At 33.6% G+C, this 13507-nt stretch overlaps 1 protein-coding gene and 1 long non-coding RNA gene across 2 annotated transcripts; one reads left to right on the forward strand and one right to left on the reverse strand.

The window, feature by feature from the left end:
- Positions 1 to 4629: 4629 nt before the first annotated feature.
- Positions 4630 to 5878, reverse strand: LOC140957792 (uncharacterized). The gene is made up of 2 exons (XR_012171696.1): positions 5716 to 5878; positions 4630 to 5013 (listed from the first exon to the last, which is right to left on the reverse strand). It is a non-coding gene; the product is annotated as an uncharacterized lncRNA (long non-coding RNA).
- Positions 5879 to 7320: 1442 nt separating this feature from the next.
- On the forward strand, positions 7321 to 9192 carry LOC140957852 (xyloglucan endotransglucosylase protein 7-like). The gene is made up of 5 exons (XM_073415286.1): positions 7321 to 7680; positions 7777 to 7838; positions 7907 to 8129; positions 8232 to 8425; positions 8701 to 9192. The coding sequence occupies exons 1-5, from the start codon at positions 7591 to 7593 to the stop codon at positions 9095 to 9097; spliced, it is 966 nt and encodes a 321-aa protein (XP_073271387.1). The 5' UTR covers positions 7321 to 7590; the 3' UTR covers positions 9098 to 9192.
- The last annotated feature ends 4315 nt before the right edge of the window (positions 9193 to 13507 follow it).

Genomic DNA, 13507 nt, shown 5'->3' on the forward strand with positions numbered 1-13507 from the left:
GGGAGAGATTTTTCAGAAAGAGGCGTGAGTTTGTATAGGGTTTGGGGAGGGTTTAGCATGTTAAATACAATAAAAATCCACTAACAAGGCTTAGGCCTATTAAGCATAACTGTTGGAACAATTCATGAACTGATTTCACTCTTTCAATTGAATTGGTCAGCTGGGCTCTTCATCAGTTAAGTAGTTCATCAGCTGGCCGAGCTTTTGAAGGTCTTCTGCTGAAACTATCTGTCAGCTGGACAATCAGTTGAACTGGTCTTTGATACTTCAGTTTGGGCAATCAGTTGACACTTTCAGTTTGCTTCTCGAAAACTTCAGTTTTGTCTTGGTTAACTGATCAGTTCGAAGCCTGATCAGTTTCAGCATCCTGCGCACTACGATAAATCATTAGTAACAAAATAACAAGTTTTGTTAAAATCAAAATCAAGATTGCGAACATGAATTGTTCCAACAGTTATGCTTAATTTTTTTAATATTAATGAAATATGTCCCTATCGAGAAAACAAATACCCTCTAGTTTCATTAAAAATTTGGTGTCATTCACCAGGCGACCATATTCATATTCATTCCAATGAGCTTCAGTTTTTTTTTTTTTGAATAAATGACAATTGAAATAAGGGTTCTATAAGATTTAATTGTGTCAAATTAGCATCAATCTCCACATTAATTTTGGAAATATGTCAAAATTTTATATTAAAAATATCTTAGTTTTGGTGATAACAAACAATATCGAGTTGTTTCTAGGTCCAACTGATATTTCTTTGTATTAACATGTTTCAATCTGGATGATATAAGTCAAGCTAGACAACATAATGTTCAAGACTCTTGTTGGACTGCATATTCCTCCAGATAGCCATACGAAGGCCATGCTACATATCTATATGTTAGATCTAGTAATGGTTAATGGATTTGGTTGATTTGGAACTGGCCTGGAACTTATTCGGAATTATCGAACTCAATCCAAAACTTGTTTAGAACCGATTAGGCATAATCCATTTCAATTCGGAACAGGTGAATGTTGTTTAATTACGGTCAGATCAATAAACAACCTAGTTGGAACCAATCGGTTCTGATAGGATTCAGTCTTCTCCGATCCGGAATCGGCTCCAATCCAATCAGATCGATTTTTTTAAAGAATTTGAAGAGCTATATATTTTTAATAATGGTAACTTCTAGTTCTAATATGCCAAATAATATACTTGAGTTTAAAATATGTTCCTTAATAAATGACATGTTTAGCTACAACTTGTTCCTAATCTTTTCTAGTTCACTCAGTAGTCCGGTCAAATCTAGTACAACCCATTTCATTTTGACTCGTTTTGGGTTGGATTATATACCAATACTAGTAAATCCGGAACATGTTTAATCCTTTATACTATCAGATTGTTTGGTTCCATTATTTTATAATCCAAAATGAGTTAAATTCGATATGGTACAATCTGATCCAGTATGGCAACATGCCTAGTTAGATCAAGCTGCTTCCAAGACTCACTTCGAACCTTTTAATAGTGCAAGCTGTAAATTGTTTTCTAACTGGCATCACTGTGCATCAAGACAATATGTCTGCATGCCAGCTTGACAATTCAGAGGATCAATGAACAAATCAATGCACATTAATCAAAATATCCAGTTGTTCAAAGAATGATTTTTAATAAGACAAAGACATACACATATTTTCTTTCTCATGAACCAACTTTTTAGAAGTCGTTTATTGTCATTTTTTGGATACATTCCAAGGAGTATTAATTGCGGTTTACTATGAAAGAAAATGAGACAAAAGACATCTCACTTTTGTGTCGGATATCAGTACATCTGTCCATTTATTGAAGATTTGACCGTTAATGGAGTTCTTGTATTTAAATGTGGATTCGAGTTTGAAGAAGATTACCAAAGGTATCACAATATTCCTTATCAAAGATCTCGAGCACGCTTCATTGTTTTTATCTTCAAGCCGATCCATAACACACATATATTATTCATATTCGATCATTACAGATCCACTTTGTGATGCACACTCACTCAAGATGTTCAAGCTATCCATTTAAAGAGTGTTTTACATATATGTTTGTACCTATGGTTTAATAGATAATGGTGTTTATGTGTTTATGTTGTAGAGATACTAAGAGTTCTAATATAGATAATTGATAATTTCTAATTGAAGTGAGTTATTACAAAATATTGTAAAACAAAATCTTTTAATGAATTCCTTTATTGAGTGGAAGAAAGGAAGACCTAGATAGATATTGGCCTTCAAACTTCCATCTTGTGTTATTTATTTACAGTTGCCTAATTTCTGTCTTCTTTTCTTCTATATCTAGTTATCTTATTAAAAGATTATTTAAGTCAATATATATTGTCTCACTAGCCTAGTCAGATCCTTCTTCAGTTGAAAAACTCTTTTTCAATGGTCAAACTATGGCTAGCTGGTCGAGAAACATGCACTAATAATTAACAATTGTTTTTGTCGGCTCAAATTTAGAAGAAGATTTTAATGAGTTTATTCAACTCTTTTTCTACTCTCTTTTACAATCCCAACACAAACTCATAAGTTTGGCATTCTAGCAATTAAGTGTTTTGACATTTTTCATTTTCAAAATATTTATGGATTTTCTTTCCATGGTATTAGTGTTGCTTCTATGCATCTTATTCACAGTTAATCACATATCAGAATTGTAATATGCTTGTCTCACATTATTAAAAATCAAAATGTGCTACAAACTGATTTTAATAACAGCGTGAGTTAATAGTTTTCGTAAAACAAGGACTGATACGATTCTATAACTGATGTGCATCGAGAGGAGTTAATTATCCTTATTTATTTGATCACTTTCAAAAATAATTGTACAACTTGTTCAACAATTAATAATCAAATTACACAAGTCAATCATTACTTCGTATAAAAAATATATTGGTTTGATGTTTAGATTCTTGATTACATGTATATTCAGAAATATGTCCCTGTCGAGAAAAGAAATTTCCCTATTGTTTCATTAAATAATTAGTGTTCTTGGCCACTCGACCATATTCAATATTCAGTCTAATGACAATTGTATTTTCGTGCAATGAAAATCAGATTAAATGTCGTATAAGCTTTAATTTTGTGTCAAATCAGCGTTGATCTCCACACCAATTCTAGAATATGTCAAACCCAGAAGTTTGGCATGCATTATGGAATTCTGTCAATTTCGCATTCTGACATATTTCATTTTCAAGAAATTTATTGATTTTCTTTTCCTAGTACTAAAGCTGCTTGTTCGCATCTTATTTGCAGTTCATCGCGTAGCATATTTGTAAATCCAAATATTATACAATGGTGACGTAATGATATATTTTTATGTATAAAAAATTGACATAGTTTCCCTATTAATGTTTCACCCCAAACAAAACACAATATCATCACATGAAAATGCAAAATACACATTCCTAACTATTATAAATTTTTTCTATATGTTTCACATCAGTCACGTGGCACAAACTTCATATTATAATAAATATTTAAAAATAAATAATAGAACAGTTAACTCAAAAACAATATTAAGACTGACATAACTGCAAAAAATTATCTTATGACATATGAAAAAATCTTTGTCTGAGTGCTCTAGAAACTTATCACATTTTAAACTTGTTAATCAATAACTGACCTGTATCATAAAAACTTAGTGATCAAATGACTCAATAAGTTGAAATCGATATAATATCAACACTCTTTCAATAAAACTAATGCAATTACGTTAATGGAACAAATGTGATAATGATATGCTATAAGCAAGACAACATTCAATTCAACATTTTCTATTCTTAATTCGGACGTCGAATACCCTTGAAGTGTGGTACATAATTGATAATGATAGATCATCTCTCGTTTGAAACACTTTCATTACACATAGTTGGTCATTAGTAAATAATGTGGGGGTTTTCCATACTGGTTTTTCAAACTCTGATATTTCCTGTAATATCGTATTCCTTTATCGATATTGTGGCTTCCCTATATTGGTCTTTCAACCTCAACTATTTATCAACCTTTCTCATTTCTTGTTCCATATTCTATGATCATCAATCAAATACCATATTTCACACTTTAAAATACTCATATCGGTTTTCATTTTAATAACAACATATTTCATGAAAGCATCAACAATCACAATATCATGAGCAACATAATAAGATTCTTGTGATACAGCAAGTAAGAGCTTCAACTTGCCTCGATCCAATTTGTGATACGAAATGGAAAAATCCAGCCTCTTTTAGAAGATGTGATATGCTCTATGGTTTATATTAGTTTAATTATGCCTTCTTAATATTAGCATAACAAATCTAACACATGCTGACATTTAATGAACTAAGAACTATTGGCATTTCCACATCAAAAGTTTTTCAGTACTTGTTCTATTTTTATGTTTATGTTTATGTCGTAAAAATTAATAATGTTTCTGATGATATTATTAGATTGCGCTTGTTTTCATTTTCTCTTAGGGATCATGTGTGAGGAGATGGCTCCGATCACTGCATTTGGGGAGCATTACTGCATGTGCGGACATGGCAACAAAATTTCTAGCAAAATACTTTCCACCGGCCAAGTCTTCCCGATTAAAGATCAAAATCAGCACTTGCAAAACGAGTTTGAGCAGCTATATGAAGCATGAGAGTGCTATAAAGAACTTCTTAGAAGATTCCCAAATCCTGGCTATGAAGATTGGGTGCACATCGAGCTATTCTATAATGGCTTAAATGGGCATACAAGAACAACTGTAGATGCAGCTACCGGTGACACAATCTTTGTTAAATCTCCTAACCAAACCTATGATTTTCTTTAGAAGATGACCATCAATAGCTATCAATGGCCGAGAGAATGATATGGAGCAAAGAAAACTTGCAGGAGTATATGCAGTGGATCCCATCACATCACATCACTTACTGAACAAGTTTCTGCACTGACCACCAAAATTGCAACGATGAACAAAGGAAATCAACCCATCTCTGAAGCAGTTGCAGTTAACATGGAAGGGTCATCCACTGAACAAGTCCAATATGTCAATAACATAGGCTATGGAGGTAACAGTGTACCAATTGTGCATCACTCTAGCTTGCGTAACCATGAAAATTTCTCATATACCAAAAACAAGAATGTGTTGAACCCTCCTCCAGGATTCGATAATCGAAAAACTAAAGGCAAACCATCTTTTGAAGATTTGGTTGGTACCTTTGTGACTAAATCTTCAAAGAGGAAAGAGAGGAAAAAAACTAGGATTGACAACCTTGAGACACATGTGACCAAATGGGCGCTGCTTTGAAAATCTTATAATCACAATTATTCATATAACATGTCAGTTCACACCTCAAACCTCCTGAACAATACCTATGCAAGTAAAAATCTTAGAGAAGTCAATGTTATTTTTGTGCAACATGAGGAGACAAAATTGAAAGAGGAAAAGAGGAGAAGGTCGAACCGATACCTAGCCCAGAAGAGTCGATTCCGAGCAAGAGTAGAAAAGGCAAGAAGGGTAAGGAAGATAATTTAAATTCTTTGGTTGATATTTCTATGCTTCCATTTCGCCAAAGGTTTAGGCAATTGAATTCTAAATTTCAAATTAAAAAGTTCTTGAATATTTCAAGAAAATAGATATTGACATTTAGTTTGCAGATACATTAGCTCAAAGGCGGAACTGTGCTAAGTTCTTAAAGGAATTTTTAGAAAATAAGAAGGAGCAAACTTACTTTGGGATGATGACTCTGAATGAAGAATGTTCAGTTATACTTCAGAACAATATCCCACCAAAATTTCAAGACTCGTGGAGTTTTTCTATACCTTGTGCTATTGGTAATATGTCGTGTGATAAGGTGTTACGGGATCTAGGTTTTAGTATCATTCTAATGTCTTATTCACTTGATATGAAATTGGGTATAGAAACAATTGAACCACCATCATGTCTCTTAAATTTGCTGATAGGTCAATAAAATATCCTAAGGGAATATTGGAGAATTTTTTTATTAAAGTAAATAAATTTATTTTTCTTATTGATTGTGATTCTTGATATGGACGATGAATGTGAAGCACCGTTAATATTAGGACATACATTTTTGGCAACGAGTAGAGCACTAATTGATGTAGAAAAGAGATAATTGATACTTAGGTTGAATGAAGAGCAAAATCATGGAGAATGTGATGCTGGTCGTGGGTTAGGGGAAGATGATGATAAGTTAATGTAAATGTATGTATTTTCTACTTCATTTGAGTTTTCAAACAAATTTGAGAATTATGGTGATCGGTTGGTCTTCCTAATTGGTGTTTAACCAATCAAACCTCATCATTTTCCCATTTTATTGTTTGTTTTTGTCGTCGAATATAAGCATTTAATCATATTAAAGATTCAACTACTCTATAAGGACCTGTTTAATTCGTTTTATAGCTGTCTAGCACTTTTATCTTCTATAATCGAGAGACTGAGCTTTCCATTGCAATCAGATATATATACAAAAACAAGTTAAATCATATAAGTATTGAATTTCATATTGCATGTACGAATGCAAGTTAGAGAATAAGTAGAAAGAACATATTAATGTTCATGCAGTCATGTAATTTGTATGTCATGATGTAATGTAAAGTGTTAGTTATTATTGGTGAGTAGGAGAAGATTAGACATTACAAGAATTGTGTGAAATCACTTATTTACTCCAATTTTGGAATAACCATGGTATGGTGTCTTGCCTTCTTTACAGTTAGGAGTTAGTATTCCATGCAGCTTTACATATTGCTGTGAATCCATTGTACCACGAAAGAACGAAAAATATTGAGATCGACTGACATCTGATTTGAGAAAAGATAAAAAAAAATGGCATACTAAGAACTGCTTATGTCCCAACAGCAGAGCAGCTAGCAGATGCATGTGTTTACCAAGGGCTTGAGTTGGGAGCAACATTCATATTTATCTTCCAAGATTGGTGTCTTAAACCTACACCTACAAGGGCAGTGTTGGAGGATTAAAAAAAACATGTTTTGGTTAAGTTTTAGTTAGTTTACTTTACGCCTTTTGTTCAATAATTAGATGATATTTATGCGAAGTTTGTAACAATTTTACACACAATTTTGTATTGTATTTTTGCGAGAAATATTTTCGACTTAACTTCGCTCTGGACATGAGCGCTAGTAGACACTGGGAGGGAGTATGAATCATTTTGGATTCTTCAGCAGAACACTAGATCTTAACATATTTCAAGAGTGCGCACACTGCCAAAAACCACATATCTATAGGAGCTTTTTATTATTATTATGCTATATATATACTAAAATTAATTAGGTATAAATTAGAGTGGGAATAAATTCGTTGATGACTAGACACGAAGCTCTCCGACCTCAAATATCCAAAATGCATGGATAGCCCTCTATTGTTATATACCAACAAAAAGAATGGCTATAATTTTGTATGCCATAGAAACATTTGATACCTACAAAAAACATACAAAGAGAAAATTAGGTAAACTTGGTACGAATAGTAGAGGTGTACGAGAATTATGGTTATTGCGCCAAAATAATGATAGAGAGAAGACAATGCTTCACAATTTTCTCTGTTTTATTACAAGAAATCAATCGTTATGCGACCAAGAAACCCTCATCCATCTCGTTCCAACAAGTTAATCCCATATTTGGCATTCATTGTCTTCTCTGCCATCTTTGTTTTCAAGGTATGCAACTAATTTATCTTCCCTCCCTTTTTCAATATATATATATGATAATTCACATCAAAAGTGTGCGAAAATTCTTTTTATTATTCATTTCAGGTGGACGTTATTATTTCTCAAACAATTTTTGCAGCCAAACGCAATCAAGAAATTAGTACGAGGTACTTGATTTTTATTATTACTTTCTTGGCAATTTATGAGGGATTGTCTGAAAATGATTTTGTGACAGTCAAAGTATTGTTGTTAAAAATGGTACGTTTTATCAACAATTCATCATCTCGTGGGGTGAAAGCCATACCCAGATACTGGAAGATGGCGAGCTTCTTACCCTGTCCCTTGACAAATCATCCGGTGCCGGCTTCGAATCCAAGCGAGAAATACTCTTTGGGAAGGTCGAAATGCAAATCAAACTCATCCCTGGAAATTCCGCTGGCACCATCACAACATTTTATGTAAGATTTATTACCAAAAAAAGATTAAACCACCTATTCATCATCATCTAATTATGCGCATTGCTTGTTATTCGTATATAATCATTCATCTTAAATCCTTAGTTGTCTTCAGAAGGAGATCATCATGATGAGATAGATTTCGAATTTATTGGAAACTCAAGTGGCAATCCGTACACAGTTCACACAAATGTATTCAGTCAAGGCAAAGGCGAAAGAGAGAACCAGTTTTTCTTATGGTTTGATCCAACCGAAGATTTCCATACTTACACAATTATATGGAACCCCAAATGCATTATGTAAGTAGTTATTTTAATTTTCTAATTTATCAATTGAGTTTCTTCAGTTGAAGCTTTACAAAGTGCAAACTCGTCAAGTCAAGCTCCAGTTATAATGACATATATTGATGAAATCATCCTTAATTTTCATAAAATCAGTGGTAAAAATCTTTAACAAATGAAAAATCACATAGTAGACTAATAATTGACATTATATTTGAGGATTAATAGTTCTCATGCCGTACTCGCATTCCACATGATTTAAGAAATATTTATGGAAAATATATTATTTTCAGCTTCTTGATCGACAACATGCCGATAAGAGAATTCAGAAACGTGGAGAGATTAGGCGTACCATTCCCTAAAGACCAACCGATGCGAGTGTATTCAAGCCTTTGGAATGCGGACGAATGGGCTACACAACACGGCAGGGTTAAAACCAACTGGACTCTAGCTCCTTTCATAGCTTCCTACCGAAACTTTTCTGCAGATGGGTGCATTTGGTCTTATAGAACTCGAAGTACTACGTGTAATGAGACCGACTTTTTGACGAATCCATGGCTGAAAATGGAGTTGGATCGAAGAAATAGGGTGAGGATGAAGAGATTGCAGAGAGATCATATGGTTTATGATTATTGTACGGATAAATGGAGGTTTCGTAGAGGCCCTGGTAAGGAATGCAGAATTAACTAGGTAAATTAATACTCTTTTTCGAGTGATTTTTTTTTTTAAAAAAATAGAAACTAGTTGTTGTTGCATGCATGCAGATGCGGTTTTTGGATGTTGAAAATATTTAATTTACTAGTTATGTATTTTAGAATCATAAAACTGATTTCGTCGGAATTTGGACGATAATGCGAACTGCGAAGGATTAAAGCTTGCGGTGAATTATTTTCCTATCAGAAAGACAAAGTTGAGAAATTAGTCCTTGCTATAATTCTGATCTCAAAAATTATTTCTGATTTACTTACATTGATTTCTATTGTTATTGTATTGTATATATCTTATGTTTCCACGGTATTTCATATGTTTGATATGCGATGAATGACAAAATATATTTGATGAATGTTATCTATAATTTTAGGTGAAGTATTCGTGCATTAATCAAACCTTTACCTTTTGTACTTGTACATTTTTCATCTTTGATCGTGTTATAAGCAGGTACGTAACCAGGAATTTTTTACTTGGTGGGCAAAACTAATTTTAACTTAGTATACGGAAAAAAATATGCACAAAATGTATACAATAAAATTTATTAAAATCCTATTTAAGTCATACTCTGCAGTTCATCATTGATAATGTCAAACTTATCAATGATGAACTTTTATCAATACTGAGAACAATTTCCCTCTCAATTTAAATAACCATATCATTGGTTAGAAATTCATTTTCCATTTTAAGCGGTGCCTTTATGAATTTCATCTCAGAAAAAATTTCTGTGTGGTTGCTGTAGAAACTGGCACTACAAAAAAAACGTCATACGACAACGGTTAAAAACCGTTGTCGTAGCCTTTTTAAAACCATTGTTAAAGTCCCTGTTGTTAAAGGGTTCGCTCAAAGACAACGGTTTTTCACCGTTGTTGTAGCTAAAATTTGTGGCGATTTTTTAAAAACCGTCGCAAATAAAATTAGGACGGTTTTGCTAAACCGTCGCTTAAATTAGCGTCGGTTTAACATAAAGTTCGTCGCTAAAGTTAGCGACGGTTTTTTCATGATTTCCGTCACTAATTTTTAATTTAAATAAAAAAATTACTTTTAATAATTTAATAAATCTAAAAAAACTAACAATTTGACTATACTAACAATATTAATGATCTTAACTAATACTTAAAAATTTACCAAAAATTAAAGCGAAAAAATTTATCCTAAATCGAAAGAAAAATTTTAAGTGTGTGAAGTGATAAAATCGTGTAAGAGAGAAAAATTTTAAGTGTTGTGAAATGGGGTGTAAGAAAATGGATCGAAAATGGGGGTATTTATGGACAGTTTGCGACGGTTATTGGTAAAACCGTCGCTAATAGCGAGGGTTATAGAAAAACCGTCGTTAATTTTAGCGACGGTTATGGCAAAACTGTAACCTACCGTAATTTTTACTACTTCAAAATTTGCGGAAAAATTTAAGATTTTCTTAAACATAAAATCTATAAGGTCGTCACTCATCATTCATCATATTAATATTTGAAATCAACATCACCAAATAAATTTTCCAACAACATACTTGTTTCAAATGTCTCACATCCAACATAAAAGCAGAGTATTTTAAACTTTTCATAAAAACATAAACTTAGCGGTCCTCGGGTATAGCCTTCCGCTCAGTCCAAGCCTGCCACTTGGTCGCCACCTCCTGTCTCCTCCTCAACATACTCACCTGCATCGATCAAGTCTAGTGAGTCTAAAGACTCAACACGTATAAACTGGAGAAAGCAAGTACTACATAATAAAACAACATAAAATTTCAAAATATAAAATACATACTTGAAAGTTGAACCTACATCATAAACTTGAACTTACATACATACATAATTAGACGTGCCATCAACTTAAACTTTTCATAAACATACTTGCATACTTGAACATACATAACTTCAATATTTTTCGTAGAGGATGTTTCAATGCAAGTGACCCGTAACATAATAAATGCCTGATCAGACAAACCACAGTACTGGGCTGACAGAAACGTATCCACTGCCACATACATAAGGTCCCCGTTCATAATTTAACGGCTGGTTGGTCCCCGTTCATAATTTAACGCTTTCCAACCTCGATCTAACCCGTTCATAATTTAACGGGTGGATTGGTCCCCGTTCATAATTTAACGCTTTCCAATCCTAAACATAATTTGGTCACAAGACATTTAGCATACCTCAAAAACTCAAAATATTTTCTTTGCACGTCATACATACTTACTGGGTGTCGAGGGATTCGTTGGACTTTGACTGGGGCCGTTGCTGCAACATACTACATGAAATTTCATAATTATCTTGCATAACTCAGACGTAAATATCATGCTTACTCTCAAGCTCAATAATTTCTTAGGATATTCTATAATTTCCAATAACACGACTTTGATAAATCCTTGCACTAAACCATAACATCAAACCTCAAAATCATAAATAAATTTTCCTAAAATACGTGAGTACACGGACCCCGACCCCGGGTCCATGTACAGGTCCGTCTAGGTACTGCCAAGTAATACTCAAAAGGAATAGGAGGCACGGACCCCGTGCCTAGGTCCGTAAGGGGTCCGTGTTGGCTCGCAAAAATGGCTACTCGAAGGAAACAAAGGCACGGACCCCGTGGAGAGGTCCGTGTCCGGGTCCGTGTACCTGCGGTGGCATGAAACTTACGAAAATTCTGAATGTGATATGCTTAACTCCCTCGACTCGACTGCACAGACCAAGAATCAACACCACGAGCTCATCTTAGGCTACTAATTCAATGACCCAAGCCTAAACAATTGTCCCAAAACAACCAAAATCACAATCAACCCAACAAACCCGTGAACGAGACTTTTTGACAACAAACGGTTCTATACGACATTCAATCTCCCAAGCGCCTAACGACAAGAAACAAAGCTTCATTATACATCCCAACATCATAAATAATATACCTATACAAAGCAACGATCACCCGTAGATCCCCAACGAGGCCTGCAACATAAAACTTCAAGAACACAATTTTCGTAAAAGTTGCAGTTTGAGCAGTCCCACGAAAAAGTCCATAACTCACTCAATTATAATCCAAAAATCTCTAATTTTATATCAAATCGAAGGCATTGAAAAGTTCTACATTTTTGTTGTTGAAAGTTTTCTCAAAGTATGAACCAAAATTTCGCAGTTTTTACCAGAACAATAAAAACGAAAATTGTAGATCTAAAAATAGTTTCAAAAGCTGTTCCAACGTATTTGCTCAAACTTCTACACATCATACAAATGATTTTAAGCATAAATAACAACACACGCATAATATGACATGATCGATACAGAAAAGAGAGATTATACGTGCCTTTGACGATTAAATAATACCGAAACGACGACACTGAAGCGGAGACGATCCGGGACGAAGGTGGCTCGATTTTCTTGAAATAAACTCAACAAAACATTGCTGGAAATTTCAGAGGAAAGGAACGATTGCTGAAGAAGAAGTTGGAGAGGAGAGAAATGATATAGAGGTTGATGGAGGAGAGTTTAAAGAAAAATTCTCTTCTCTCCTTTGTCAAATAAAATAATAAACATGTGTGTTTTGTTTATAATGAAGGGGTGTGTGTATACGTGTATGAGTGTGTGTGAAAAGGTGTTGGAATAATTGAATATTTTAATATGTGTGTGTGGTGTGTAATAAACCACTTAATTAGTAATTATAAAGTGTTTTTAAATAAATAAATCATGCTAATAAAAATGTTAACAAATCAACAAATTAATAAAATTCTAATCCCATAATAAATTTACTAAAATCCCCTAATTGATAAACTTTAAAAGTTTAAAAATCCTAAAATGACTTAATATTTAAATTAGGCTTTAAAAATATTAAAAATTCATAAATTATTTAAAATATCTCAAACCTAACTTAAAATAAAATACCACAATTAAAGTCACTAAAAATCATCCCGGTCTCCTTTCCTCGATCCCGCCTCGAATAATCGTCTGAAACATAAAACTCAAGAAAACATTTTAACGTAGATCAATTAAACATAAATATTAAAATAATGAAATTTCATAAATTAAATAAATGCATAGATTTTACGTATACTGATTTTTGGGCTTTACAGTTTCTCCCCCACTTATAAAAATTTCGTCCTCGAAATTAAGTCTTACCGAACAACTCCGGGTAGCGAAGTCTCATGTCTGTTTCAGCTTCCCAAGTGGCCTCCTCCACTGATTGATTCAGCCACTGGACTTTGACTAGCTTAGTCGTCTTGTTCCGAAGCCTACGCTCTTGCCTGTCTAAGATTTGAATCGGTCTTTCCTCATAAGACAGATCTGGAGTCAACTGCAATGGCTCATGGCTCAGAACATGCGAAGGATTAGCTAGATACTTCCTCAACATAGAAACGTGGAACACATTGTGCACTCCGGACAAATTCGGCGGTAAGGCTACACGATA

The sequence above is a fragment of the Primulina huaijiensis genome, chromosome 1 (genome assembly GCF_012295235.1).
Source record: "Primulina huaijiensis isolate GDHJ02 chromosome 1, ASM1229523v2, whole genome shotgun sequence".
NCBI classification, from domain to species: Eukaryota; Viridiplantae; Streptophyta; class Magnoliopsida; order Lamiales; family Gesneriaceae; genus Primulina; species Primulina huaijiensis.

Coding starts and splice junctions, on each gene's coding strand:
- LOC140957852 (XM_073415286.1), top strand. CDS start 7,591: ATGCGACCAAGAAACCCTCATCCATCTCGTTCCAACAAGTTAATCCCA. Junction 7,681..7,776: donor CTGCCATCTTTGTTTTCAAG/GTATGCAACTAA, acceptor TATTCATTTCAG/GTGGACGTTATTATTTCTCA. Junction 7,839..7,906: donor AATCAAGAAATTAGTACGAG/GTACTTGATTTT, acceptor ATTTTGTGACAG/TCAAAGTATTGTTGTTAAAA.